General features: G+C 47.5%; 1 protein-coding gene across 3 annotated transcripts in view; it reads left to right on the top strand.

Moving 5' to 3' along the window:
* PPP3CC (protein phosphatase 3 catalytic subunit gamma) overlaps window positions 1–19,164 on the top strand; it is a 34,561-nt gene that overhangs the window by 13,306 nt on the left and 2,091 nt on the right. For all 3 annotated transcript variants that reach the window (XM_059831599.1, XM_059831598.1, XM_059831597.1), the window contains exons 2-12: window positions 2,564–2,761; window positions 3,059–3,183; window positions 9,216–9,327; window positions 11,325–11,470; window positions 11,651–11,790; window positions 12,368–12,445; window positions 12,540–12,634; window positions 13,324–13,449; window positions 14,403–14,480; window positions 16,277–16,358; window positions 16,848–16,945. In XM_059831599.1, coding sequence (XP_059687582.1) covers window positions 2,734–2,761; window positions 3,059–3,183; window positions 9,216–9,327; window positions 11,325–11,470; window positions 11,651–11,790; window positions 12,368–12,445; window positions 12,540–12,634; window positions 13,324–13,449; window positions 14,403–14,480; window positions 16,277–16,358; window positions 16,848–16,945 — 1,108 coding nt within the window. In that variant the 5' untranslated portion in view covers window positions 2,564–2,733. The remainder of the gene's footprint in view (window positions 1–2,563; window positions 2,762–3,058; window positions 3,184–9,215; window positions 9,328–11,324; window positions 11,471–11,650; window positions 11,791–12,367; window positions 12,446–12,539; window positions 12,635–13,323; window positions 13,450–14,402; window positions 14,481–16,276; window positions 16,359–16,847; window positions 16,946–19,164) is intronic.

The following is a 19,164-nucleotide window of genomic DNA, read 5'->3' as shown; positions in this document are numbered from 1 at the left end:
TGGAGCTGAACGGTTCCTGTTTCTCTGTTCTCTTCCTTATAAATCATTTGACCTCCAAGTGCTCTCTCACTTCCTTTGGAGTCAGATGGCAGATGTTCAGACAACTGCCCAGTTTGCAGAAGTAGTTACAAATCGTTTTTTAGTCACTGAATGGCAGGGAGTCCCAAAGCCTCCCTCGATCCCAGTCCCACGTTTCCACCCAGCTCCTTGTGGCCTCCCTTGTTCCAGCTGAACCTATTTGTGTCAGACCTGCAGCTTCCCTCTGCCTCCTCCTGTGGCGCAAATGCTGCCGTCCTTACACAGATCCAGAGAGTGCGGGAGGGGAAAAAATGTGTGAAATTCTGCAAAATGTCGAGTTTTTCATCGGTAACCAGAGGGGTCACTTTTTTTTTTTCTTTTGGCGGTAGAGATGAGCTATATATGCAGTAAAAAAATGTTGTCCAGCCTGTGTTGGCATAAGCAGGGGTCTTGCTTAAACCTCTTTAATTGGCGGCTCCGTGGGGAAAGCGCTGCGTGTGCCCTGGACCGTTGAAGGCACGCAGGGCACTTAGCGAGTACCCAGCAGAGCAAAACTTCCAAAGCGACTGATGAAAGAGGGCCGCCTTATTGCGGGCACCGGCTCCCCTTTCATTATATCCGCTCTTGTTCTCCTCTGTCCTACATTTCACATTATTTGAAAATTGATGTTCAGCTGCAAAGAATCTCTTGTGCTGCCTCTCTGTTTTTTCTCTCTGCCCCCTGTGTTTCCGAGCTAAATAGCTGCTCTATTTGCATTTAAAAGAGATCGGTTGCATTACTGTTAGTCACTGTATTATTTGACCAGCACTATTGCTTCGCCTGTTAAATTCAACATACTTTGGCATATGGGATGTCTTTACTGGGTGATGGGTAAGGACATCAACTTCGTTTGCATATCAGATATTTTTCTCCTCTAGCTGGATTACAGTTAAGTGCAAATCTGTCTTTCACCACATGACATGATCGCATCAGAAGCGGGAGATGTGGAAGCGATGGTACATTATCTAGTGAGTGGGTTTCGTTACACGCGGCGTGTGTTGGAGGTACTGCTTACTCAGAAGCAGGCTGGCACCAGAATCATTAAAATGGCTGTAAAAGGCCCGTTTGCCTTCCAGATTTTGGGGTAGTCTGCGGGATGCCCAGCAGAGACCAGGCGGTCTGTCTATCTGCCCGAGGTCTTACGGACAGCCGTGCCTCCAAGACCTTTTGCAGAGGTGTGCCCTGTCCCTGAGGCCGGGGGGGTGAGCAGCAGCTCCTTGCAGTACCCGCACCAGCGTAAGAGACTTTTCTTGGGGCTGTGCACGCTGTTGTGCGTACAGCACGAGTGTGCAACGCCCCAGGGAGCACCCCAAAGCAAAACCCATCCCAGCATCTCCTCCTCATCCATACCGCAGGAGCACTCCCTCGGCAGGGCTTGCTTGTCGCCGTTTTGGTCCTGCTGTGACCTGAGGGTGTTGAAAGGGCTGAACCCAGAGGGCTGAGAAGATGCTGGTTATTCGAGATGTTTTGAGGAGGAAATGGACTCCAGGACCTGAGATGATCTCTGCACTGCATCGCTGCGATAAGATGCAAATTGCTCTGTGGTGTGCGGGAGCCGCCGGCAGCTGGGCTGCGTGTTTGAGGCTGTTTGATGGGGTATTACTGCCAGGTTTTCCTCTTTTTCCCAAACATCCAGGCCTCCTTCCTGGAATTTATTTTGAATCAAGACACTATATAGCCTTTAAATACTGTGCAGGGGTCGTGTGTTCAACATCTTTTTCTTTTTAAATTGGGCAGGCCCAGGAGAAGGTAGATGAGGAAGTCAGATGGGTCTCACTTGTAACTATTATTTTTGTTTCATATGCTTCCTTTCTGCTAGAGGTCACCTTCTCACAAATAATACAATTGCCTAGCATGAAAATAATAATAATTATGGCTTTTGATGGGGTGTTTTTCTATCTAGATCTAAACCCAGGGAACATGTTGCAAATAGATGAGGCTTTAACTTGCCTTAAATGTTGGATTCCATCAAGATTTACCAATTACTAAGCTTAGAGTTAAACTTTTTGAAGTGGCCCGTTCTGAGGGGTGTGAGGCTGTTGCCTGGTAAAGGCAGCTTCTGCTTTACGGGTATGTGCGGTTTCCCGATAAGCGAGAATTTTACATATTGGTCCTCCTACCTTAATTGCCAGTTCCTGGGAACCGGTGTGTTTTTCTCCTGCTTTTGCTGATATTTGCATGCAGTCCTGTTTTAGTGCAACATTACGATGACAACTATCCCCACCGAATTAGGAGACAGCTTTGGTGCCCGCGTTTTCTGCGGATGCATATGGCATTTAGTCTGCATACTGTGGCTTTTTAAACATGCTGAAGGGTGTATTCAGTTGCTCTGGCAGCATAGCTTTTCTTCTACAGTATTTGAGAGCATAATTTCAGTGAAAGTATGTTTCTGCGTGTATGCTCGTCTTGAGGCTTGGAACGAAAGCCTCCTGCTGAAAAGACTGTAATTCTTTCCCCCCCTCCCCGAACAGAGACGTGTTGCTAACTTCTTCACTTCCATTTCCAGCTGTCCCATTTCCTCCCACGCAGCGGCTCACTCTGAAGGAGGTGTTTGAGGATGGGAAGCCTAGGCTTGACGTCTTGAAGAGCCACTTGGTAAAGGAAGGGCGCCTGGAAGAGGATGCGGCGCTGAAGATCATCAACGATGGGGCTGCCATCCTTAGGCACGAGAAGACAATGATTGAAGTGGAGGCTCCGATCACAGGTCAGAGAGCTTTCTGTAGCTGTAGTCCTAAATAAGGGCCATCTAGAAAGCACGAGCTGCTCAAAGTAGCAGGTTTTCTGCTGTGTTCCTTCCATCAGCAAGGATTTTCAATTGCCTGAACTCTCAGAAGAGAGGATTTTGCTGGTGTAGATCGAGTACATCTTTGCAGAAGCTGGATGTAAAGCAGGGGTGGCTTGGGTCAGAGCGCAGCCATGCTATGCTCCTTGTTGCTGTCATGACCTTTCTTTTCTTAGCACGTAATTCTGTCCCTCTTTTGTGCTGTTCTTCCTCCCCTAGTGTGCGGTGACATTCATGGGCAGTTTTTTGACCTGATGAAGTTGTTTGAAGTTGGAGGATCACCCAATAACACCCGCTACCTCTTCCTGGGAGACTACGTGGACAGAGGCTACTTCAGTATAGAGGTGACAAATAAAGTTGAGCCTGGGGGTGCTAGTACTAAACTAACCCAAAGTGTTGAACTAAGCTAGCAAACACAGATCTCCTGTGCTGGATTTTACACTCTAGTCGAGTTTCGCATGGAATGAAAATCATGTAGTAGGTAACTCACAGTATGATTTTGGCAGAAAAGTGATGTCCAAATGTCATGATTGAGAATTGGATCCTCACCTAATGACAGAGTTAAACAGCAGCAGTGGGGTTAATGACTAAACTCTGGCTTCTGAACTCGAGTTTTAATATCACTTGTAGCTGTCAGTCAGGGGAACAAGAGGGAGAGTTGATTGTATGTTGCAGGCAACAGGATCCTACAAGGCAGTGGGAAGCAAATGTTTAAAAACTTGCAGGATTCAGCTTAGCAGGGAAAAGAAAGCGCTACACTACTGAGTCACTGCTTCCCTACAGTCCCCCTGAAAGCACCAACCTTGCAATGCCAGAGACGGGGTCAGGAGAAAGGAGCAATAAATCACCTGGGCTGTTGTACATCTCGCTGTGACCCAGGAGCTTAGTGCCGGGGTATTTAATTGTGTATTTAGCCATGCTGTGCCCATGTGACAATCTGCCTTGTCATGATAACGCTGCCACCTTACAGACATCAGCCGAACATCTGACGGTGTGTTAGGATTTTGCAGCTCTGTGGGATGCCACTGACCAAGTATTGGGTAACACTGCGCATTGCTGGTCTTAAAGGGCAAGGTAATCGATGGGTCCCCATGGTTGCTGCTGGCTCACTGAAGGCCTGGGAGCGACAGAGCGGGCAATACGGGAGAGCTATTAGCAAATGCTGCAAACCCCAAGGGACTGCAGCCTTCTGGTTTTGCAGAGGCAGAGCTGGGTGGAAAAGGAGTGCTTATTCCAGTTGGAGGCAATGTAGCGGGGGACATTTGGGGAAGCAGGGGCATGAAAGGTGGCAAAACTGGCCTGGAGTAACAGAGTAAGTGGTTTGTCTTTGAAGAGGGAGAGTGCATATCACAGTGCAGGAATAGCTGAGCTGTTGGGTCTGCAGAGGAATCTTTCTCAGTTAAATTTTGGGGAGGAACTCTTACGGACAGTGATGAAGGCGGTTAATGCAAGTGCTTCTTTGAAGGATTCTGCAGAGGATTTAGGAGGGTACCGCCGACAGCTTGTGCTTTAGCAGCGTTCTGGCTTACTTCCAGCCTTGCAACTCCGTGTGTTCCTGAATACTGACGGTGAGCCAAGGTGTGACGACGAGCAGTTTCCGGGGTAGCGGGGACGGATGCTGGAAAGGTGGGGTGGCGGCTGTTGGGATCTCTGGTGGTGCTGGCAGGAGGAGCCCTGTAACCCCTGGGGAGGAAGGGGAAGAACAGGCATCTGACCGCTTGTTTAAATGACTTGGCTTGCGGAAACTGGGTTTGCAGTTTAAGTGTATTTACCTGGAAAAGAGATTATATTATAGCACAGCAACTCTTTTTGAGGTAAGATGTGGATTTTTTTTGGTATTAACCAAGAAACCTTCAAACGAGAGTTGTCGTACCCTGTGTCTACACATGAATTTTACAGACCCTAAGCAGCGAAGTGCTTCTCGTGCTCTCTGCTCTTACCCTGCAATTGATCTGACCTGGGGATTTTACTCCTAGACCTGCAGAAGTGAGTGCCTGAGCTGGGGATCGGTGCCCTCATCTCCATGCTGTGGAAGAATTCCAGGGGGATGGATGATGAGTCCGCCTTGGAGAACAGAGGTGGTGGGAAGAGGCGTTTTATTTTTTTGAGGAGGAAGGTCTGAAAGTTATAGGTAAACCTCATCAGGTCTCTGTTGTGGCCTGACACTCTGACCCAGGGCCTGTGCAAGGCAGCCCAGTGTTTTCTGGCTTGAGAGCCTTGGGGCAGTCGGTCATTGTCAGCTCTGAGCAGAAAGTTTTTATTTTATGCTGCTCTTGACCCTCCTCTCTCCCCTTTCCCCCTGCGTCTGCGGAGGGAGAGCCACCGAGCGCTCTGTTACCCCACAGAGCTAGCATTGATTTTTCACGAATCAGGGTGGGCTTTGATTAGTACATGCGGGGGCTGATCCAAATGTCACTGATAAAGCAGAATCTAGAAGGCTTGATTCCCATGTTCCTATTGATGTGTGCCTCTTCTTTCCACCTACTGCAAAGTGCAGCCGATGTGTTTTAAGAGATTCCCACCTGGGTGTGCAGAAACCGGTTTCTATAGTGAAACCACAGGAGGTTTGCAGCTGGTGTGGAAGATCGCTACAAGCAAAGAGTTAACAATGCCAAATGGGTGTCTTTGCATTATATATCTTTTTTTTTTAAGACTTCTGTAAAATGCAAAGCTGTGCACTTCAGAGGCCAGCTGCTAGAGACGGCTGATCTGTGAACGTTTTGGGTCTGGAGTTTTGATCACTTTATGCCAGAGGCTCAGGTGATGGAAAGGCATCCAGATTTCCCTGTGCTTTCGCCACTGGGAAGGTGGAGAGAACCAGCATCATCAGGCTTTCATGAGTCACTGCACAAACTTGTGCATCCATGCGCTGGGTGGGGATATTATCGAGTGCCTGCCCAGAGCAGCTGATAATCATGACCTTTTAACTGAATGAAATAGGAGGTAATTGTATAATTGCATCCTGATGCAGGCAATCAGGAAACAAGATGCAAAACTGGGGGCCAAGGAGGTGTTAAGGCAAACCGTCTTGCTTGTTAGCAGCCCAAATAACCCTTGCAAGCTTTCCCCATTGCTGAAAGTATTTGGTTGTCAAGGTAAAAGGAGCAGTTTATGGCTCAGACAAAACCTTTAAAAGCCCCGAAAGCCTCTGTTCATCAGCTCAGCTGGAGGTCTTCAACAAATTATTTCTGGGCCTCTGGCTTAGGGAAATACTCGTTTAAAAACGTTCATTCCCAGTAAGCATAATGAGGCCATGAAGCGTGGTTTGGTTGGGCTTTTTTTAAAAGAAAAGAGTTGCAGGGGGAGAGGGGAGGGAAGCAACCATGTGAAAGCTGAGATGGCTGATCTCTAGTGGAAGAGGACTCCGCAAAGCGTCTGCTTTCAGTCTGTGCCACAAAGCCCGCTGCGACAGTGAGACTAACCGGCCACGGACTCAAACGTTGTAGTGATGGGGCTGACAGGCAGCACGGAATTTGGGAGATTTCCATTTGGAAATCCGTTTGGAGATGCTGATGAGACAGCATCCTGATGAAGGATTCTCTCGTCAGTCTGCAAGTGGGAAAGATGCTTCCTTCAAAGTGCTTTAAGCTTTTAGTTACATCTCCTAGCCCTTATGCAAGAGAGGTCTGTGCCTGTGTTAGTCAATGAGGGACCATGCTGGTCTGCAAAGCCAGAACTGCTGGAATACAATGAATAGAATTGTTTTATTAAATTATAAAGTGACACGATTATTATGACCAAAAATAGAATCTATGGAAAGAGTAGATTTGTCAGTAAAAATGGCGTGATAATGGCATACACCTTTGCCAGACTAGTTTTTCAAATCCAATTACAGTGGGACACACGATCATTGCCTAATTACGGAATTGTATGTACGGTAACGTTGCCAGGATTGAATGCACTTTTTTATCCAGAATAAAATTAAAGAGATCCAGTCAATGTTGTAAGATGCAAGTGAAGGTAGATTCGTGGGCCTAACGCGGGACCGGGATGCAGGAGTTTTGCCATGCTGTTTCTTTTGTGCCTACTCTGGGAAGAGCTGGAAGGCTCGATGTTTATAACTTTCTTGTAAATGCTGGGTTTTGTAAATGGTACGAGAGATTACGGTGTGGCTTGTTGCAGGCAGGTTTGGCAGCAGCCCCTCTTGTGTTTGTGGTGGGTTGCAGGTAGCAATTCCTCTTGCAGTTCCCCCACCGTGACCTCCTGAGCTTTCCCCTTGCGAGTGAAAGGGGGGGAATCAAATGGGGGCACGGGCCCGAACGCTTGGCTTTGGGCTTCAAACCCATAGGCAGAATACGGAGAGAAGTAGATTATTTAAGCCTAGTAAGCCATAATTGTCTCGAGTTGCTACTAGGCTATTGTAAACACGCAGTAATCAATTCCTGGGCACAGTGCCTTGAAAGTCTGGGAAAGGGATCTGCACAAAACGCCAGGAAGCATCTGAGGCATGTGAGTGTAGAAACCTCCCTTGTTCCTTGTTCCAGCCCCTCCGGAGCTTGCGAGGGCTGTTGAATGTCCTTTACTCATCATTACCCCGCTAGTACCTGGCAGCCCCCACATCCTTGTGAAATAGCTGCAAACCACGGGGAACTGCAGCGATACCAGAGACGTTTGCTCTCGACGTCTGTGGTTTGCTTGCTGTGTGTCCAGGAAGAATTGTGGTGCTGAGTGACTCCGTTCACTTCCATTTCACTTTAAAACACTTTGAATGTATTTTTAAATATCTCTTCTGTGAGTTGCTGACCTTCTGTACAACCCAAATCCTCCTCTTTGATTGATGGTGTCTCTACTTTCTTGCTTTGCTTCTAACCAGTGATGCCAGGGCTGGTTGCTTTCTCCAGTCCTTAGCAAGTTGTTTGGTTCATTTACAGTGACTTTCACTTTTCAGTTCTCATGCTAGCCCAGAAAAGTGACATTTCGGTTGCGAAACACAGGAGGTTAAAGCTTTAAAATCACAGAATAATTATAAATGGTTTTGTGGGGAACATGCCTCCTGTTAACAGATGCAATAAAACATTCTTTTTGCTAGCCTTAACCACAGCTTAAATTACCTGCCACTGGCCCTGTTCCTGTTCAGCTTTAAAATTCAGAATTTGCTATCCAGTCGTCTTCTGTGGGGTTGAATTCTGAGTTAGACACAGACGGGTGCTTTACAGTTCCTTGGGGTTTTAGGGATCCCTGCACGTAGCTGGAATGACTCATGTAGAGCTTGCCTTGCAGATTCGGTGTTTAAATACCATGATACCTAAGGTGTCTGTACTGGAAACTAACTTGAAACTGGTTTATTTTGGTTCTGGAGGTTGTTTCTGTGCCACCGCAGCTGGTTCCCAGAGATCTGTGCACCAGATCAGCAACGTTTTTAAGTGTAAAACTGTTGACAGACATCATGGTTCACGTTCTGAAAGAGTGTGCCATTTCTGTAGCATGTCAGCCTAAAGGGTAAGCTCTTATTAGAGACTTTAATCCAGATCTTCAAGCTTGCTGTCATTATGGGTTGTCCTTCCAGCACTCAAAATCAACAAGGGAAATGTGATAACATTTCCCCATGCTAGATACCAGCTGATTTAGCTGTCAGCTTGACAACGTATAGCACAGAAGGGTAAGCACGCTTGCGTTCCAGCCCTTCCCTTCTTCACGTAGCCTCTTTGGAAAACCACCGTGAAATATTTCTGGGGGCCTGCTGAAAATGATTGTTTCAGTTTGACTTTGGTCTGTGCCTCATCAAAGACGATCTTTTTACAGGTGTTGCTGCTCAGACAGGGGATGTGGAAAGCCCTCTTCAAAGCCAGAAGGCTTTACTAAGCTTGTTTTTTGGCTAGGCTTTTCCTGTTTTGAACTTGAACTTCACATGACTGTAGCGTAAGCAGAAAAACGGGGGGGTGGAAAGTCGGTGGGGAAGATCAAGTTTAATTTTTCTAATGTTTAATGCACTTGATAAAATGTCTAGCAAGATGGCTGTCTGCTGTACTTGATGGTCTCTGGTTTCGATTGCAGTGGGACATCTGGAGCGCACATCTCGCTGCGCAGCTGCTTTTGCTTTGCTGCTCTGAAAATGGGTGCTTTTTGCTTCGGTTTCTGCTGGAAGGAAAAGCTGCCCCCACCCAGCCCAGAGCCGGTTTCAGTTGAATGCGATCTCATTTGTCACTTCTCCAACTCAGGCCTAATATAGAGAAATGCTCAGTGTGGCTTTCCTCCACTGGTGAAGTTGGCCAAGATAAGATCTACTGCCGATTATGGAGCTGGGTTTCTATCAGGGTTCCACTTTGAATTCAGCTTGTTGGGTGTCTTCCCAGAAACACTTAGTGAAGTCTACGGATGATTAGTGCCCTATAAAAGGTTTTTATTACATGCCATCTCCTCCTTCCCTTTCTTGCAGTGCGTGCTGTATTTATGGAGTTTAAAGATAAATCATCCCAAAACATTGTTCCTCCTTCGAGGGAACCACGAGTGCAGGCACCTCACAGAATACTTCACCTTTAAGCAGGAATGTAAGTATCAGCAGTGTAAGGATTTAAATGTATTAACATGTTGTGACCAGGTGTGGGTCTTAACTTTTGTGCCTGCCGTGAGTGGTATCGGTTAGCCCTGGAGCTGTAAAAACCTGTCGTCTTTTTTTCCTGCGTACATAGCTCTTCTCCTGTTTCAGCTCCTGTTAAAAGAAAAAAAAAACAAAACAAATATATGAGTCCTGTAAAGTACCGAGTGCATGTTGATGTGGCCTTCTGGTTACAAAGAATGAGCGTGGATGGAAGAAATGCGAACACATCTTCTCTGTCTCGCTGATGAGCCAGTTGCACGCACCCCCCCCTCCTTGACTTTCAGGCCCAGCAACATATAATTACTGCCAAATGACTTTCAGCTCCAGATTGTGCAGCTGGGATCAGTGATTACAATTGGAAGCAAATAAAGGATTTGTTCCTCAGTGTTTGCACTAGGGAGAATCATTACCTTTAAGATCATTTTAGTTGAGTTAAAGATAGTTTCATGCAGCATTTACATATTTTTAAACCAACGATGATGAAAGGTCGGGGAATGACCCCTCTCCCCTGAGCATGACAGTCATTCCTCCAAGCAATAAAAAAAGATATACACCAGCAACGTGCAGCTCTCTATTAGGGAACAGTTGCTCAAGGACCCGAACTCAAGAAATAGTTACGGGCAAGGCGCAAGTCCAGTCTTTAGCCTGTCAGCTCTGGATGCTGCTGGACAGGGTAAGGCTGATAGGTACTGAGATAATGACATCTGTTTACTCAGAAATGAGTTGGAAAACACCAGCCAGCTCTCTGCTGGATACTGTAGTCATCAGATAGTGGTAGATGAGCTCCTGTTGAGCTGGGCTCAATTTGAACCAGAAAGCCAGAGGTGATGGGTTTTTTTCCCCCTTTGGAAACCAGAAGATACTGCCTTTCCACTTCCTGTACCATAGCGTGCAGCTGAAAAAACCTGTTAGTATCTCTGAAGCAAAGCAGGAGGAAAAGTAAACTTTCCATTCATGCACTTTTTTGCTTTAGGCAGAGATGGGTTTTATAGCATTAACGGGGCTTTCTCAAAGATCTGGCTGTGTTAACGTATTGCTGCCCTGCGAAGGGGCTGCAGATGCAAGAAGACATGCGCTTGATGTGCGTTGATCTCTGCTCCTGCTCTCCGTTCTAACGGGAAGTGTTGAGAGGTATTTCTGAACATACTTGGAGGCTTGCTGTAAAAGCTGGCTGCTTTCAGAAAGGCCAGGGTATCTCTGTTTAATGTATTGAAACATCCTCGTCACCTCTGTTAAGGTGAGGCATCCAGCAGAGATTGTGATCACTTGTAGCCCTGAAAGTTCCTGCGTGGAGATTCACTTAACTGCAGGCGTCTTGGTCAAATCCTGACTCAAAGCACTCATGGCCAGCTGAAAAGGCAATTCCTATCTTAAATGATTGTGTAATATTGCTGTGCCAAATTAAACAGCTGCTGCATTTCCCAGTGTATAATCTGCCTAGCAGCTGAGGCTGGTAAGACTCTTTGAGTCTAGAGGTGCAGTATGAATGTAGGAAAGCGATGGGATGGCTTTATTAGTATCCCAAGTTTTCTATTACAGTGGCAAGCGCCTAGGCTCTTTTCTGTGTTAATCTTAGTGCAGGTGTTCTAGAAAATAGCTTGAAGGGAGATTAATATTCTTGACCATGTCCAGATTACTGTGAAGCCTTTTTATCTTCATGTCCAACAAGCATTTTCTCAGTCAGTGTTTTCACTAATAGACGGGTGCAAAGTTCGACTTGGTGGGCGATAGACGTAGAGTTTCCATATTGCTAGTCTCCTTGAACTTATTTATCAGCGCTTTGGCTGATCAAAGCTTTGCTTAATGCTTCTTGGATGCATGAATGACTCCCCCTTAAAAAAGAAAAGATCAAAAAAAAGCTCTGCTTTCAGCCTGAGCAGTCTTTGTTGTGTAAATGAATTCAATTCTTCCCTCTCTTCTTCCCCCCCCTGCCCCGCATCTTTCCAGGTCGAATCAAGTATTCGGAGCGAGTGTATGATGCGTGTATGGATACATTTGACTGTCTTCCTCTTGCTGCCCTCTTAAACCAGCAATTTCTGTGTGTTCATGGAGGACTGTCTCCAGAAATCACGTGTCTAGATGACATTAGGAAAGTAAGTAATCTCGGTGGTCCTTTCACATAGCTTACAATTAATAGTGTGGTTAATGGTTTGCTTGATTCCTGCATGGAGTTCCAGGTTGAGGCTCCTGTGCTCTGCGTGTCCGCACCGGAGGTGTGTGTACGCTGCTGCAGCTTTCACCAGCGTTGTCCTGACTTGGTGTACGTTTTTCAGTTAGACAGGTTTAAGGAGCCTCCAGCCTTCGGTCCAATGTGTGACCTGCTCTGGTCCGATCCATCAGAGGATTATGGCAATGAGAAAACGCTGGAGCATTTTGCCCACAACACTGTTCGAGGCTGCTCCTATTTCTACAGGTAAGTGGTGTTTTAGGGGACTCTGATGGGCTAGAGCTTTTTGTCTCCCCTTAGTGTAAGGGTGTATAGGGAGAGAAATTGCTGCTCAGATCCCTCTGTGGGACTTTACAGTGTACCTGGCTCTGAAATAGTCTTCACTTGGCGCTCATGCACAAAAGCTTGTTTGTTTTCTCCTCCTGTAATATTGAGCTGTCTTCGGATACGTTGCTCTATGAAATTGTGGTATCAGACAGCAGAGATGCTTCTTTTAGCTGGCAGGGTGCCTTGTGAGTGGTTTTCAGGCATTGGACAGTACCAGGAGCTCTAGGAAATAATCTTTTGCTGTCTGAAGGAGAAGCATTTGTGCTGACAGACCACTTGTGGCCCGGCTGATAGGGAGGATTTGGCACCAGGGGTCTGTTTAACAGAATGCTTTGCAATTAATTTTTGAATGATGTAATACATGCTGGCCTTGTTTGGGGATGCTGGACACAAACCGAATGGATGCTGCAAGTGGCTGGTTCCTGAAAACAAGACCATGGGTGCTGCCTGTTCTCCTGTGCTACGTGCTAATGTATATTTGGTTTTTGTTTTCTAGTTATCCTGCAGTTTGTGAATTTTTGCAGAACAATAGTTTGTTATCTGTAATCCGAGCTCACGAGGCCCAGGATGCTGGGTAAGTGCTGCAGCTTGCTAGCTGCGCAGGCTCCGTCTGCGTTTGTGCTATCCTTAGCAAGGCCAGTGTGTTTAACACTTGACCTGTTTTTCAGGTACCGAATGTACAGGAAGAGCCAGACAACAGGCTTTCCGTCATTAATCACAATCTTCTCTGCACCAAATTACCTAGATGTCTATAACAACAAGGGTAAGGCTGGCAAGGCCAGGGCTCTGCTGCTGTTTGGATGTCGGTGCTGTCCTCACACGCTGAGGAAATTCCTCTCCATCTTCCCTTGCCTTGCCTGCTCTGCCCTCTCTAGTTGCATTCTTATGCGTGAAATGAAAAAGGGCTTTATATGTTAAACTGACGGCAGCTGGGGAGCTGGAAGTGGCTGGGTTCTCTGACTCGGAGACTTAATGTATTACTGTGGCAATTAGCTGTCAAGTTATAAAGCCTAGAATAATGCTTTCATTTCCAGCCACATGACAACTGAGCGCTATTGATGAATGCTGCCATAAAAGAGAAGTTGTTAGCATAGGCAAGCTTTTAACTTCCCTGTGCCCCTAAAACCATATGAGCATGATGGGGAACTTCCCTCAACTGTGGGGTTTTTTTACCCCTCACTTTGGATCTTGGCTCTGTGTTCATCACTTCTGATTTGCATAAATTTTAACAGCTTTGTTAAATTGACCTTCACTGTTACGATGAGTTTTAGCGAAACAACGTAATGGGTAAACTGACAAATATGGCTTAAGCCGTCTCATTTTGGAGAGCTGGTAGTTTGATTCTGCGTGAGTGCAACCTCCTGTTGATAATGAAGTTTCGTTAGGGCAGGTACCACTCCCAGAAGCTGACAGCACCTACGGACACGTGTTGTCTTTCCTTTTCTCTTCTAGCTGCTGTACTGAAATATGAAAACAATGTCATGAACATCAGGCAGTTCAACTGTTCCCCTCATCCGTACTGGCTTCCAAACTTCATGGATGTCTTCACATGGTCTTTGCCTTTTGTAGGGGAAAAGGGTAAGAGATATTTGGATTTCTGTTACGAGTTGCCCGGTGACTGGTCATAGTACCCTGAGTGTTAGAAACCTGTCCCATGGGCTATTAAATGTGTTGGGAGAGTGTTGTAACTCATTAATATCAGATAGCACGGGAAAGCAGTTCAGGTTCAAGGAGATCTACATATTACTGGGTAAAGTTCACGTAAAAATAATTGTTGGTATCTGTTTTAGAAAGCTTTTACTGATAAAACAATCCCTTCTTGCTATTTCTGCATTGCTGATGGAGCTGGTCTTGGGTGGTGCAGCCCCACCTCAGAATCTGGAGACATTTCTCTTGCTCTGGGTTTGCAACAGAGGAATTAAAATCTCCTATTGGCTTGTGGCCCACCAGAAAGGAAGCATTCACTTCAATTTAGAGGCTTATTTCATTCTGAAGGAGGCGAGGCTGCTTAAAATATGACCAAGACTTTGCCTCAATTTCTCAGCAAAAGGGTTTTTACATCTCCTGGTGAGTTTAAATTCCACTCCATTGTTGTATGTTTGGAGTATGACTTAAAGGTCTGAAGTGCCAAAGGTTTTTTGACTTTGAGGAACCAAAGGTTGAATTCCCCCCAGATTTGACGTTCTTGGAGCCAGGTGGCCTGTTGTGCGTGTCAGGGTGGGGAGGTGGGACCTTCAGCGGGCCCAGGCTGTTCTGCATGAATGTTGGCACCCCGCTCCCCACGTCTGTTTCATCTGTGATGTGCTTGGACTGCATCCACCTCCTTGGCAGAAGGTGTAAAGTACGTCGTCTGCTCTGGGTACTGCTGCGAGGTACCAGCAGTACTCGGCTAAAAGTGTCTTTGGGCTTCCACTTCCAGAGTATAAATGACCTTGAAATCATTTGCTTGTCCAGCTCGTCCTCCAAATACCTCTGTCTGCCAAGCGTACGCACCAGGCCTCTCTAATCTTTCCTGTCTGTACTTCTTACAGTCACAGAAATGCTCGTTAACATCCTCAACATATGCTCCGATGATGAGTTGATTTCAGATGGTGATGAGACATTGGAAGGTAAAAAACGCTATTACAACCGAGCTGGTAACAGTGGGGGGGTGAAGGCGGGGAAGGTGTGCAGCGCTAGCTCAAGAGTGATCAGCACTTGATTTATAGCTGGATGCCCAGCCAGGGTCTCCAGTTCCTTTTTGGCCAACGCTTGTGCAGTTCTGGGTAGGAAACATCTTTTTTTTTTCTTTTTTTTTTTCCTTTGCTATTCGGTCACAGAGAAATTAAATTATATTCACTGCGACAGACGCTTCTTGCCAACTACTCTGGAGAATGGTTTCTTGCTCCTTACAGAGACTGCTTCCCAAGTGGTTATTTTTTCCCCCAATTCAGAATTTTCTGCACCAAAATATCTACCCAATCTTCTCATCTGTTGCAGTGAACTCCTCTGTAAAGTGGTTTCTCACGTCACCCCCAAAAAAGTAGAGTGCAGTTTTTGGCCCTGGTTTTAAGCTATGCATGAAAGGGACAAAGCGGTTGCTGAGCTGATGTGCGGCTTCTATATCGGGGGGGATCGCTTGAGAGCGAGGTGGTGACCTAGAGGAAGCTCAGGCGCAGATGTGGGGCGTGCAGCGAGAAGTGGGGCCGCGAGCATGCATGGGGGGCATCGTGGGGGTCCGGGGGAGCTGCCTGTGCAGATCCGCGTAGGGTGGAGGACAGTCAGTCCCGCAGAGAAGCAGAACACCATTGTGGTACAACAAGGTGCCGCTGCTTCCGTCAACAGGTTGAGACTTTAACCCGCTTCTCCCATTGCATTTCGTTTTTGTTTTTTTTCTTTCTCCCTCCCATGAAAATTAAATTTGTTTCTTCTATCTCTGTCTTCATCTACTTGTTTCTTGGTGTCTCCTCTCCCTGAAGATCACTACATTTCAAGCTATCAGAAAGGTACCCAGCTAGAATTTGCTACAAGCTTAATTTTCACTGCCTGTGCCACCAGATTCCTTGGAGTGGATTTGAATAGCTGACTAGTTGGGCAGTCTCTTCATCCCCTTTCAGTTTTAACATAAGCGCCGTGTGTTTTTTAACCCTTCTGCGTTCCTCCAGGAACTTGAGAAACGGGGTCACGTTTCTATCTGACTTCTGAATGCAGCCACTTAGTGCATGGCTGAGCCATCGGTGCATGTTAGACCTCTGGTTTGGCTTGTACTGTCCTAATGTGTAGTTGGGCCATGTGAGGAATCTCAGCTGAGAGGAGATGTATTTGTTACCTCTTTTACTTTGATTTTTGTTTGTTTTCAGTTACCCTCCATGCTTTTCTCTCATGTTTGGTCTGTATAGCGGAAGGGGAGTTCACATATCTCACTTTGTGTTTGTGTGGGGTCGAAGCAGAGTTGCAAGGCTCCGGCCAGCCGTTCACTGTGCGCGTTGGATGCCAAAGCTGATGCTTGCGTGACACTCCTCCCCGCGGCGAGCACAGCCCGGTGTTCTGCAGTGTTCATCAGCAGTCAGATTCGTCAGTGTTCTGCCTTGCAAAACTGTGTCTACATGGCTGAGTCATTTGTGTTACATCCTGTGTAGTGTGGTCAAACCTGGTGAGCTTCGAACAAGACCTATCCGATCCGTTTCCTTTGGTGGTTCTACTCTCTTTAGACCTTTAAGTCCGTGTGTCATCTCGTTGGTGTTGCCCTTCTCACTGCCATCCTGACCGCCATCCTCTCAGCACTGTTCTCTCAAGAGTGTAGCTGTGAATCTGTAAACCATGATTTCTTTTCCTGGAGTCAGGCAGGTGCTTCATATTGACATTACCTGTGCCTGGATAGCAGGATGCCTTAAACATGCTGGTGTTTGTTTTTTCTCTCCCTAAGGTGGGACAACAGTCCGTAAGGAGATCATCAGGAATAAGATTAGAGCCATTGGGAAGATGGCACGTGTCTTCTCGGTTCTTCGGTAAGGAAGCAGCTTGTGATTTGGGGTCCGAGTTTCATTTGGGGTCTGGGTCACGGGGGTCGATGTTCAGGGTGCACCAGGCAGGCAGAGTGTAGCTGGGGAAAAATCTTATGAGACTCTTGCTTCAGAGCGGATGGCAGAGGCTCGAGGTGGTGGTTTCTGTATGCCTGGCGGTCTGACTCTTTCAGAAACCTCTGTCTCAAGCACCGGCACCTTTGCCAGCAGAAATGCTGCTGATTAGGTATATTTAGCCCTTTCAGGATGCTCTTGCTGTGGTGTAGCTCTGCTGCGTCGTGGCTGAATAAGCAGAGGTCCCGTATTTATGAGGCAGGGTTGTGCTTGGTGCCCAGCAGATCGGATGCGCGCTGCCTGTGGTCAGCACAGGGCAAGACTCGTTTTCATGCCGCTCACCACTAATAGTCTTGCGTGGATCTAAGTGAGCGTTGCATGACTCTCTCAGTAACCAGTTGTGTTGCTCCTTACTTGCAGAGAGGAGAGCGAGAGCGTGCTGACTCTCAAAGGCCTGACTCCCACAGGTACACTGCCCCTGGGAGTGCTCTCAGGGGGGAGGCAGACCCTACAGACTGGTGAGTAGGAATGATCCTCCTCTCTGCAACACTGCATCCCCTCTGCATTTTTATACCTGTCCCCCAGCTGCCGCGAAAACCATTTGGTCAGTTCCTGTAGGCATATTTCAGGGTGCCAGGGGACCTGAGAGGTGGTTCAGGCCCGCGGGGAGGAAGGATTCAGAAATAGGAAAAAGCAGAAATGTAGGTGGGGATGTGGAGAGCCTTCCAAGACGTCCCCGTATACCCTCGAGGAGGGGAACACGAGGGAAAAAAGACAACAAACAGCACCCTGCCTAAAGCATGTGTATTGCTTTATTGTATGTTTCTGCAACAATTTTTATCATTTATTTCCCTCCTAACGCTGCATGATAAGCATCCTCTGCTTCACCTGTCTGCTGCTGTTGTGTGATAGCGTATATATGAATGTAATAGTAAACACGCCTGCTTGTTTGTTCTTTGTTAAATGAAACCCCTCTGATTTTGACCCTATGAAATTGTGAATCCCAAACAGAGGAACCTTAGAGTTAGTTGAAGGAAGGAGACTCTTCCAGGCTTGTATGTTTCGTATTAAGACTTCTCTCAGCCCCCTGCTTTTGATCTGGTTTTGGAGGTTTCTTTTCTGTGCTTGCTGGCAAATACTTTGCTCCCTCCCTCAGCAGCCAACTGGTCCATCTTATTAGTGTGCGGAGTGCAGGACCGAGGTAGTGATCTGCGTGCTTTAAACTCGCAGGGCAGGGAGATTGGCTGATGGTCAGGGGATGAGTTATCATAGTAACATGTGTCCCCAGAGGGAATCCTGTAATCTAGTGTTTTAATCCTTTCCTGCCGCCAGCCTTTGAATGCTGGCATCTCACCAGTCTGCTTTCCCCTTCCTATCAGCGCTGGGTAATTTCCTGCAGGCTCAGAAGAGGGCTTGTTCTGGGATTGCCTTGCCTTGATTAAATAGTTCACAAGTGAGAAACGTGTAAATATTGCTGCCCGCTCCTGGGGGTGGGGACAATGCGGTATCACTCCCAAACTTACGGGTTTCTCTGCCCGCAGAGGAGTATGAATTTTTTTTTTTTTTCTTTTTTTATAGCAAGCATAATGGTTTCTGTTGCCCCAGTTCTGCTGCAGGCATGGGAACAGAGCCTGAGTGGGAAGGCGGCTGTTATAGCTTGGCTCGAGCAGCCAGCTCGCTCGTGGTGCTGCAGCTTTGCCCCTACAGCTGACAGCGCAGGGAGCAGGTTGTGCTGCGACGCTCTCCTGCACCTTCCCCTCTCAGGGTGGGGGGTCCTCTAAGGGGCTACGAGGCAGCTCCTCCCAGTAAGGAAGCTGGGATTTGTGCTTCTCCCTGAGACAGGACAAACAAGCTGGACCTTCGCTGCTGCCTTACCCCACCCTGCCTGACGCCTCCTGCCATGGCTGCAGGCTTCCCACCCCCCGCTGCTCCCGACACCCCGTGCTCCCCTCAGCAGCACCCTGCTTTGCGTGCCCTTCTCACGCTCCTTTCCTCATCATGCCGCCTTCTCTCACCCCTTCCCGTTTCGCACGTCCCTTTGCACCGTGCCGTCTGCTCGCAGCAGCCTCCTGGTGAACATGCCGGCGCTCCTTCAGCAGCCGTTCTGGGAGCCCGTCTGCTCGGTGGGGAGAAGAGGGGGCCACCCCCTTTTTGGGGTGCCTCTGCACCCCAAAAGAGGAGAGACAGGGCTGCAGGTAGCAGTTGCAGGGCCCCTTCCCTCCCTGAGCCTTCTGCCAACCTTTCGCAGCACAGCTTAGCAAAATCGGCTGAATAAAGTCACCAAATCTGGAGCAAAGATGTTCAGCCACAACTCCATTCTTTCTCCGTGGCCTCTCAAGGACCACATGGCCTTTGTATTGTGTCCAAAGCAAAGAACTGTGGTGTTTTGAGGCTAAAAAGTGGGCGATCTGTTCGAGGGAAGGGCCTCCTCCCAGATGTTGAGGCAGGGACTACCAAAACTTGGACAGCTGCTGCAGCAGATTTAGGAGGGGGGACGTTGCTCAGCTTTATGGTGCCTTGTTGCTTGGTAACGCTTTTAGGACGTGGAGCTGAAGCCAAACTGGATTTGAAGCATCAGCCAATTTTATTTTTTTTTATTTTTCATTATAAGACAAGGCATCGGGAGGGGAGCAGCCTGGTATCTGTTCTCTGGCGGGGTGGGCAGGCAGCAGCAAACTGCCCCTCTCTTCCCCATTGCTTCAAAATGTCATCACATCTCTCGGGGTCACTTCCCTTG

Source organism: Gavia stellata, chromosome 31 (assembly GCF_030936135.1).
Source record: "Gavia stellata isolate bGavSte3 chromosome 31, bGavSte3.hap2, whole genome shotgun sequence".
NCBI lineage: Eukaryota > Metazoa > Chordata > Aves > Gaviiformes > Gaviidae > Gavia > Gavia stellata.
The sequence above is the reverse complement of the archived record's forward strand: the minus strand, read 5'-3'. Positions and strand labels throughout refer to the sequence as shown.